The sequence below is a fragment of the Uloborus diversus genome, chromosome 3, assembly GCF_026930045.1.
Source record: "Uloborus diversus isolate 005 chromosome 3, Udiv.v.3.1, whole genome shotgun sequence".
Lineage (NCBI taxonomy): Eukaryota > Metazoa > Arthropoda > Arachnida > Araneae > Uloboridae > Uloborus > Uloborus diversus.
In genome coordinates, this window is record NC_072733.1 from 162445417 (window position 1) to 162456687 (window position 11271).

General features: G+C 33.3%; 1 protein-coding gene across 1 annotated transcript in view; it reads left to right on the top strand.

Moving 5' to 3' along the window:
- The first annotated feature begins 1746 nt into the window (after positions 1 to 1746).
- The window catches only part of LOC129219027 (acetyl-coenzyme A synthetase-like), a 28685-nt gene continuing 19160 nt past the window's right edge, over positions 1747 to 11271 (top strand). The window contains exons 1-2 of the mRNA XM_054853347.1: positions 1747 to 1781; positions 1883 to 2125. Coding sequence (XP_054709322.1) covers positions 1747 to 1781; positions 1883 to 2125 — 278 coding nt within the window. The remainder of the gene's footprint in view (positions 1782 to 1882; positions 2126 to 11271) is intronic.

Below are 11271 nucleotides of genomic sequence, written 5' to 3' on the forward strand. Positions count from 1 at the left end.
AGTTTGGTAAGTTGCTCTTCGCAGCATTTCTTTGATACTTCTGCGAACGTGTTCTTCGAGTAGAATATATATATATATATATATATATACTAAAGAACCGGAAATTTAAATCGATAACATTAAAAAAAGAAATAAATCAGCTGTAGCTACCCGGGTTTGTACCAAATTTGGCTATATATCGTCGCCTCAGAGCAACAGTAAGATATCTTAGTGCTATTTCTGGGATTAGGTATCTTACTGTTGCTCTGAGGCTTCGATATATCCGATTCGGTTGCCAAGCCTGGTGAGAAACTGCTACTTTTATCACACTATTTAGTAAATATTGTAAAGACACTGGCGGGCGAAGCACCCGAATTGTACTGCTGAAGGTTATGCACACTAATCGAGCCGCGCCGAAGCGGCACCGCGTCGTAAGCGAAGAACTGGAGAGCAGGGGGCAGTGTCTTCTAGAATGAATGTATAATATATTAAAGGGGGAGAAAGTATGTTCTAGAATACATGCATGCAACACATACCTGAATACATACATGCAAACCTTTCTTTTATTTTATGATATATAGTAAATTTTGAAATTGTACAAACTATGTAAAGACGCTTTGATGTTGATGTTCAGTTTCCTTACATTTTTTAGTTCCAAAAAAAAAAAAAAATGTGATACTTAATCTTGTTTTGCAAGATATTTAATGTCTATGAAAATGTGTCACTTTATATCAAAAACATACCGATTAAATAAATAAAAATGATTAATATTCAGTGGGCTCTAAACAATTTGCAGAGTTCCAGAAACGTATTATTTAAAGTTAAGATTTTAAAAACCAAAATGAAAACAAGCAAGCTTTGTGTATTTCTATCGTTTGAAAAAATAAATAAATAAATAAATAAAATATAGCTTACGCAGTACGAACTTCTCAAAAGTTATGTCACTTATTATAATTTTTGTTTTTTAAACAACACTGCAAATCTTAAAACGCTTTTTGAAAACGTTTTATACACGAACACTTGACCCTTTTTCAGAAGACTTTGACACACGTTTTGGAAGTTTTCAGTACACTTCTAACAACGCTTTTCAGAGTACTTATTTGGTGCAGCACTGGGGGTGCATCAGAAAATATTTTTTGACCACTGACACTCTTTTTTAGAACACTTAGTTGCACATTTTTTGGGACACTTTTAAGAACATTTATGAAGTATTTTCATTTTTCTATACTCTTTGAATATTTTACATTAAGGTTTTGCTGTCACTTTTATGCAATATCGCTTTGTAGCTTTCAACCGCCGGGCAATGGGTGGTATTTGACCAGGGAAGGTCAGCTATTATATTCACGAAACCAATCGGTAATGATTCATTATAACAAAATTCCTAGTTGCATCATATTAAAGGATTCTATTGACTAGCAGGTAAGAAAGAAGTTAAAATCCTGCTTGTGCGAAAGAAAGTGAATTTCACAAATATGGCCAAATGAGTTCCCAAAAAAGTTCTCAAATGTGTTCCCAAACAGTTCTCAAATGCGTTCCAAATTTGTTCTCAAATGCGTTGCAATCTTTAAACTTAACGAATATTCCAAGCGGGATGTACTTTCGGAACACATTTCCGTTCATTTTCTTTTAACAAAGAATACCCCAAACACATTTTAGTGTACATTCAGGCAACTGGAACACTTTCTCTGAATTAAAGTGTTTCGAATGATCCCCCTCCCAACTAAGAATGACATTTTACGTTTTAAATATAACACCAATTTACGAATCATGACACAGAAGAATAAATGCACAAGAAGTACCAGGTGCATACGCTCTGCTTGGATTTTATTTAAATATTTATGGATTGAAAGTTGAACGGTTTTATGTTTATGTTATTTCAATAAACCTTAGTTTGTGCTTATAGCTTTACTCTATTTCCTTCTTCGGCTAAGAATTATGAAGTCGAGTTCCTCATGTATCGAAGATGGGAGGATCCGCGACTCAAGTACCAAGATGATGGTCGCCACAAGTATTTGAACGGGATGAGCCACGTAAATGACGTTTGGCTTCCTAATACATACATCGTGAAGCATGGGAGCTTGAAGGAGCCGCTAGTTGATGTCAGCCTCAGGGTGTATGATAATGGATCAGTTGTTCATATAATGAGGTAAGTGTATTCAAACATATTTTTAAAACATATCTTGTACCTCCCGTACAACGATTCTTTTTTGATATTATTGCTGTAAGCGTTTACAAAAGTAAACGATACGTAAAGTTTATGTAATTGTCAATTGACGTTATCAATTATACAAAATAATAATAATAGTAATAATAAATCCATTTCCGAGAACACACCAAATAAATGTTAATCCAGCAAAATAATATCCACCAATCCACGAAATAAATAATAATCATTTATTTCGTGTTAATGAACAGTTTACCAATAGAGACAAATTCTCAAGTGGGTTTAGTTTACATGTGAACCAATGAGAATCAAGGAAATGTAAGTTTACTTTTTTTGGTTTTGGGCGAGCGTGCAAAGTTCAACCCCAGGTAGGTTTTTCCCTTTCATTGAAAAGTTTTCTACATAATGCTGTATACTATACAGCCTGGTTAGCTATACAGTGTCTAGCTTATTTGGGCTCCTATAGTAATAGGGTCCCTACGTAGCTAGGTAGCCGGTGCTACCATTTCCATGGCACTGGAGACCGTAGATCATGCGGCCTATGTGTCGCTGCAGGAAAAAAGGAAGGTAAAAAAAAAGGGGGGGGGGAATAGTGTTCATTAGATTTTTCCGCTTACATCGACATAGGTACCTGTACATTAGGGTGGGTCATCGTCCTATGGTAAAAAAGAGTTTCCGATTTCCATCGGGCAGGGCAAGAAAAAGGTGCCAAATGACGTTTTAAGGTTATATATAAAACTAGCAAAAATACCCGGCGTTGCCTGGGTCAGTAATAATTATGAGAAACAATCGTTACTTGCCCTTGTTTTCTGTTTTAAGCGAAAGAATTTAAAACAAACCTTTTTGACGTGATTAAAAATCGAGCTTCTCCCTTATTCAAAAAACTAAAATAGCAATAAGTATAAAGAACAAAATAGTATTCAATTAGAAACGAAAGCAAAGGGGTCTAAGGACCTTTAACCTTCAAAATTTTTGATTTTCTGGAAAAAATATATGTCATGCATAGTTTAATTTTGAACAATTTGATACCTTATTTATTATTATACACCAAAAACTTTTCAAGTTATCGTAAAAATGCGTTAACTTTCCCCATAGAGATTTATGTTAACAGCAGCTGTTTAAGCCTCTTTTTCTCAGGTGCCGATTTCTTCGGTTTTCTCGTTTTGCGCGCACGATATCTCAGAAAGTTTCTAATATATTTCCGTGAAACTTTTCATGCATGTTTGTCTTGTACATTTTTATGATCTGAACCTAAATTTTACTTAAAAATAAAAGTTAATATTTAAAAAAAATATTTTTTTGCCCAAAATTTTGGAAATTTTCGATATTAACTTATCAAATTTCAAAAAAAAATAAATAAATAATTAAAAAAAATAAATAAATTTAGGTTCAGGTCATAAATATAAACCAGATAAACATACATTAAAAGTTTTACGGAAATATATAAGAAACTTTCTGAGATATCATGCGCGCAAAACGAGAAAACCGAAGAAACCGGCACCTGAGAAAAAGAGGCTTAAACAGCTACTGTTAACATACATCTCTATGGGGAAAGTTGAAGCATTTTTACAATAACTCGAAAAGTTTTTGGTGTATGGTAATAAATAAGGTATCAAATTGTTCAGAATTAAACTATGCATAACATATATCTTTTCCAGAAAATCGAAAATTTTAAAGGTTAAAGGTCCTTAGACCCCTTAGCATATACAAATTTGAAGAATTTCCGAAATATGAAATTAAACTTTACATGTTTAAAAATATTTATCTGTTAGTACTTTTTTTTTTAAATCTAAAACCTTCTCAGTATGGCTATTGATGTACGAACTGTTTTAAAAAATGTAGCAGCTCGTGTTCCCCTTACACTTGCTTTAGTTATTTTGGGAAATTTCAATTTTTGTGAACACTTGGTGCGGTTTAAAATCTTACCAAATTTGCGAGAATCATTTTGGGACACTTTCGATAATACTCCCCCTCCTTACTAATTTTTATTATAGAAATATTGTTGCCAGATGCTGAGATACTTTTGGTCAAAAAAAAAAAAAAAATGCCGCCAAACGGTTTCATCCGAAATGTTTCCAAAATAAGTAGTAAAATTTGGCGATTGTTTGAAATCGTGCAAAAAGAAAAATTAATGGAAGTTTTTGTGCGGTTTATGGATTTGCCAAATTTAGTTGTTGAATTATTTTACACAGTATATTTTTTTTTTTTAAGTATCTTTGATTGGCGATATTTTGTGTATATGGTGAAAGCTGAGAAACATTATTACGTAGTCTTTGGGCTCAAAAACAGCGACAGTGGAAAAAACTGCCAAATGCATCAGCTACTGAAATCTTTCTGAAAAAATTCTGGCGAGCAAGTGTCCAATCAGCATAAATAATAATAATTAACCATTAATTACATAAGTTCCGTTTAAAAGTAAAATGATCAGCCAAATCCGTTTATTTTTAGCCAATCTTGTGGAAAAACGTTACTTTAAGATTTGACTTGAGAAAAGCCTCAAAACGTCAGACGAAACGCAAAAATATTCAACAATACAACAGTTCTTGGGAGTTGAGATGACACACTAAATAATGACTTGGGTTGATGAAAGCCTTCGAACAGGGAACAAAAAAGCTCATAACTCGTTTTTTATACAACTTAGAAACTTCGAACAGATGCTATCTTCAGCAGAAAAATTGGCGCTTTCGATGGACATATAATGTTAGTTTTTTTCCACCCCCATATTGGGACATTTATGCGAAAATTGGGACAAAAATTGGAATAAAAAGGGAACTATCAATCGGATTTTTTTCGAACTGGTCTATAAACCTTCCCAGTACCAAACTGAACAAACGCTGAAAGTTTCAGCCAAATCTGCCGGGTAGTTTCTGAGATCTTAGGGAACAAATTTACCAAAGTCCATTTTTATATATATAGATTTCATTCGATTAGGAGTTTATTTTCTGCCTCCGGATTGAGTTTGAAAAACCCGTATTTAAGAGGAAAAAAATCTATTTTCACTAAAAAACTGAAAAAGAAAATTACAAATATATATAATAACTTAAGGTTGTCTAAGTATTAATCATTTATTTACAAAAACGCTTATGATAATCATTAAGTTTCAAAATTAAAAATATTCATCTTAAAATAGCTTGAAAGTGCTTACAATCAGTTTGGCATACGTTTCCGAGACTCCAGTTGGTTCTTTATTAAAGCTTCTCTTTTTGCACAATGTAGTTGAAACTTATGTCAATTTTAACTGCCCTTCGACAGGGGTGCCCATCCCCAAATGCTGGGAAGTACCCACCAGAACGAGACCCCCCTCTCCCCAAAAAGGTCGAAAATCTGTAAAATCAACCCTCTTAAAAAATTTAATGCCGCAGTCTGCGCTATGAACCCCCCTGGTGGGCACCCCTGCTTTTCAATAGCCTGGGTGTATGGCATCGCAGGCATAGTAAACTTCTTTTTTTTGACAGAAATAAACAGTTGAATAACTTCTTCAGAGATTGATTACAATATTGGTGGATCAGACACATTTTTCCAGTCATTGAGATCAATGTAACAGTAAACTTCATCAAACTAAACAGCAAGAATGTGAAAAGTTAGTGTTTTGAGAGTCTATTTTGCTGAACACTACGAGCTTCTAAAACCAAAAGAGCTGCCAATTCACGGATGTGCTGTTTCAAGTCTGTCAGCATTGCAATAAATTAATTTTTAGGACATGCAAAAACACTTTCTTTGGATTACGGGATTTGTTTTGCACTTTTTGATAGCAAACCAGATTGAGCATAAACTTTGACGACTTATATTGCAAGAATTATTAAATTTCCAGAAGGAGATTCCACTGAAACACACAAACTTAGAATTTGATTAGCACGAGTTAGCCATAGAACTTGGGACATTTTGCTAGGCTATTATTTCTTGCTAAGGCAGATTTTCGAGCGATTTTACGCTTTCTACAAAGTATGTTTTTCACAATAATTTCTGAAGTGGTGGGGTAAAGTACTACTGAAGCAATAGCTACTGCAGCCCTGTCTGATACTTCGTATCTATCACATGTCCGTGAAAGCAAATTACAGTCTACTGTATTGCTTGTAGTAGTAAATTTATCGATATAAGCGTTCGTAGTTTGAAGCTTGTAAAGGTTCCTTGAACTCATTTTCACTGTTCGTATCTGAGAAGAGATGCGATGAAATAATGATATTAAAACTGTCTTCACTTTCTTCTTGAGGCTGAAGCTGCGATTTCTCTCCCTCTCTCATGTTTTTTTTTCCGGACAAATGTAGTCGTTAATATCTTTGCATGTGTAAGATGAAGTGTCAAATAGCAATCTACTAGCTTGGTAAAATGATTCCGGTAATTTTTTTAGTTAATTTTGGATACAATTTCAAAAAACTGCTGCTGCATTTCAAGAGGTAGATTCTTAGCATCTCAAACTCATTTATGTTGCACAGTAGGCAGGGAGCGCTTGACCAAATTTACAATTTCAGCCAATTCTAACACATAAAATGGCAAACGAATTCAAACCAGGTGCAAAATGAGAGTTTGATCACTTGTTACTGTAAACGAAGTAACATTTATTATTATTGTAACCTTACATGGAACGTATCTAATTTGGGTAAGGAAATCCAAACTTCAAACTCAATCCGGAAGCAGAAAGACTTATCAGAATGGAGTAAAATTTCATTCATGTTAGTTTGAGACCATTTAGCACCTTTTTAATCCTCTGCCCTCCTTAACATTTCGATTTTTTTTTTGACCCACCCTACTGTACATTCTTGTATAAGCATGCATTTTGAACAGACTCTTCCTTCACTGTCTTGCATGTCGTTACTATGTACAGCTCGCGTGTAGAGTATAATTTAGAAGTAAGATTGAAAAAAGTTTTAAAATTTAAAATGTTGTTCTGAATATCAACAAAGGAGTTAAACTGAGAGTTGTAGGGAATTCGTTGTAAAATTTGACAACGGGGCACATGGATTGCTGTGATGTAGAAAATACATGTAATCTTTTCATAAAATGCAATTTATATTGATAGCCATTGCTTTATACTATCATAATATCTCATATCGAAAGTCTTAATTTAAAAATATTTTTAGAAACTGAAATTATTAATAATAGATTAAGGAAGAAATAACATACAATTTAATAGTTTAAAAAATAATAATAATAAAAAAAGACACAAGCTTAAGAAACAAATATAATTAAATAATTCAAAACAGTCAGAGTTTGGATGTGGGGGGATGGGGCGAGAGAGAGGTGGATTAGCACAAATTAACAGATTTACTTTTATTTTAAAACAAAATTATAATTTTGGGGCAGTAGTTAAGACCGAAAGACTGACTTTTTGAGGGAGAAAAAACGGAGATAAATTTGTTCGAGAACTGAAATTTTGGGGAGAAAATAATGCTTCAGAAGCATATTTTAAGAAATTAAACTATTTTTCAATCATGAGATGATCAACAAACTCATTACACGAAGAAAGAATTGTAAAAAACATCGGTAACGCACGCATCAGTTCAGTAACAAAAGGTTTCTACTTATATGCTACTCACAGGATTATTACTGATATGACGAATTTTCCGCAAATTTGATCGCTAAACATCGCTAATTAAAGATTCGAAAATTAAGGCGCATAATTATTTTCATGGCAGAAAAATTATTTTCAACTATGCAAAAAAAGTTTGAGAAATTAATTTATTTTGCGTTTTAATCTGCGCTATCGACATGATCCTTCATTTGGTAGAGAAAAATGAACAGATTGGAAACTTCTTACCTGTAATTCTATGCAATCAAAGTGAAAACTTTTGATTGGAACTTACACACCACATAAAAGGCTACATACCACGAAATCCATTGGAGCCAAATAAATGTTTTTACTAAAAATAAACTTCCCTTAAGTTTGCGCTCGACACATGATATGAAAACTTGGGACGAGCATAAATTGTCTTTTTTTTTCAATGTTGAATTCATTTTTTCTAAAACACAATATTCAATTCTCATAGATAAACATAAAACACGTTACTTCATTTGGTATTTGATTTTGCTGCAGTGTTTTGTTATACACAGGATTTTTTTTTTTTTTTGAATTTTGTTATTCGAACGTGAGACAGTTGGCAGTCCCATGACTGCCACATTTTTTTAAAAGTTTTTAAAAAATTGGAATTTCTTGGGAAACTTATCTGGAATTATAATTAGCAATTTTAATGATATTCACCCTTATATCCAAATCTTTAGTTTTGGTAGTTACAACCCTTTAGTTCTACGTACTTTATGTGTAGTACATTAAACTGCCACTCATTTGAAATTGTGTCCTGCAAATAATTCTTAAATTTTAATTTCCATATAGTGCAGACAAGTTTGACTAAATAACTTTCTTTTCACAAGAATTTTCTTTTATAATACTTTTTTCTTGATTTACACTACTTGTAGTTGAAACAACTACTAATTTTTTTTTTATGCTTGACGTTAGTTCTTTATTTAAAACTTTACCAGAAGACGCATATTCTTGTCTCCAACGGGTCAATATTGCGGTCAGATGTGAAATTGAGAATTTATTTTTGAAATTTAGTTTTACTGATTGCTTCTGAGAAATTAAGTAAGAAAATGTGCCGTTTATATTTAAATATGAGTGCTTAAAGAAAAACATAGATCTTAGATCACTTTCACATCAAACAAATACAAAGCCTTAAATATAATCAAGCAAGCAAAATGGCTTTGTTAAGTTGCATAGCATAGTTTTAATTGTGAGCCAGAAGAAGTGTTATTAACCTAAATAAAATGCCAAATCATCAAATGAAGCAATGTTTGTAGCTCTCATTTTGTTGCTATCACGAGCAAAAACTTGAAACTTGTTACGAACACGGGGATATTATTATTTGTTTGTACTTGCGTGACAGTGATTGTTTGATTTTATCCCCACGTGTAGGTAGTGTACTTTTTTTCTACGAGTGAGATGCATATCGTTTCCATGGAGAAGTTCATTAAAACTTGCAGAAAGCTTTATTGTTGTCTCTCTACATAGCGTTTGGAATAACATTGCAATATGAGTATATTTATGAACAGTTTATTTATTCATCTCTTTCGAAGTTTAACAGCTCCAAATAGGGGAGAGTGGTAATGAATGATATATATATATATATATATTTTTTTTTTGCTTTTAATTTTCTATTTTTTTTCTATTGATCAGGTTTCTTTAAAATCATCAGGACAATTTAATTACATATTCAGCAACAATTGAGAAACTCTAAAATTGAAGGGGGGAACAAAAAGAAAAATAACGAAAACAAGATGCAAGGTGACAAGCTTGAGATACAGAGCATTAAAAATAGGATGTTAACGATTTTAGTTTTGATGTTAACGATTTTGATAGCCACTTTAGATGACGATATCTTTTAGAAAATCAATAATTACTCTCTGAAACTGTAACCCATTAAAACATGTATAATGACAATAGCATTAAAAAGTACGAACTTTTGAATTAGTTTTGTTCAAAATTCATGACATTCTAAAATCCAGGAAAAATTTATCCACTGCGTTTTGTCATGGCTTCGTATATGCTATACACAAAAATACTAGAACGTATTCACAACAAAAAGTGCGCTAAGCTCCTGAAATTTCCGGCCTCTAGTGTGATAAAATTTTCAACAACCTCAGCTTAAACATTGCAATTCTTTACGGCAGACAGAATTTTGATCTCCTTTTTTCATCCTTATCTAAAAGAACACTATTGAAAAGAAACTTATTTTGATAGGAAAAAAAATATGTTCTTTCCAATGGCCTTAACGAAAAGAAGATGTAAGGTGACCAACTTGAGCTACAGCGCAGCGCTTTGCAAATGGGCTATTTTTCACTTGAACGGTTTTGATAGCCACATTGGATAACAATATCCTTTAGAAAATAGATATTTAAGCTCTGCAACTGTAACCCATTAAATAAAAAAAGTGTTTTTACAATCGAATCACGAAGTACGAGTTTTTGAATAATTTTTGTTCAGATTTTATGACAACTCAAAATCCAGGAAAAAAATCCAGGAAAAAATCCAGGCTCTTTTTCACGAGTTTACATATGTACTACACAAAATCTAATGAGTTCAAACTTGCAAAAATACTTTATCGTATCAACAGCAAAACGTACTTTAAGCTCCCAAAGTTTCATGCTTCCAGTGTGATAAAATTTTCTGCAATCTTAGCCTAAAGGTAGAAATTTGTCACAAAAAGCTATTCCGCCTTTTTGGTTTACTTTTTTGAGAGATCCTAGATCCTCAGGATTCAGATCTCGGAAGCTGAAAATTTGCATAGGTTAGTTTTAAAGGCAACTCTACACCTCTATAAAATTCCATCCAATTCGGAGATGGTCGAGCGAGAACCACTAGGTCACTTGACCTGGAATGAGTGAGGGGCTACAATGTGGTCTTGAAGCAGAGCTCGTAACTCCATCGATTTGAAAGCGTTTGTGTGTACCTTTTAGCAGTATTATTCAGAAGAAAGTAACGTCCTCGAATTTGTCTGCTGCTAAAACATATACAAAAACAAATGTGACGACCAACAACAGGCTCGTGGCCCAGCTAGGCTGGTCCAAGTCAATTTATTAGTCCTCAAATGAAGATCAATGGCCCTCTTAAAGCTATCCACCACCTTGCTCATTACCACCTCTTCCGGTAAGCTGTTCCAAGTGCCCACAACCCTACTAAAGTAGTAGTTTTTCCTTATTTCCAGGTTAGCCTTAGATTTGAATACAGTGAAACCTGTGTAAGTTGACCACTTGAGGTGCACTACTTAAGTGGTCAACTTTAACAGGTGGTCAACTTACAGTGGTTGATTTATATGGTAATGGCTAATTCCGTGCCTTATAAAAGTGGTCAACTTAGACAGGTGGTCAACTTACAAGGGTGGTCAACTTCACAGGTTTTACTGTAGTTTACAACAATGACCCCTCGTTCTGCTTTCGATGCAAAAATTTAATCCATTAACATCATTCATTTTGATAAATTTAAACAACTGAATCATGTCCCCTCTGATCCTCCTTTGCTCCAGGCTATACATATTAAGCCTATTATATAAGTCTGGTATCATAATATAAATCTAAAAGTCCCCTTATTAGTCTAGTTACCCTTCTTTGAACACTTTCCAATACACAAATATCTTTCC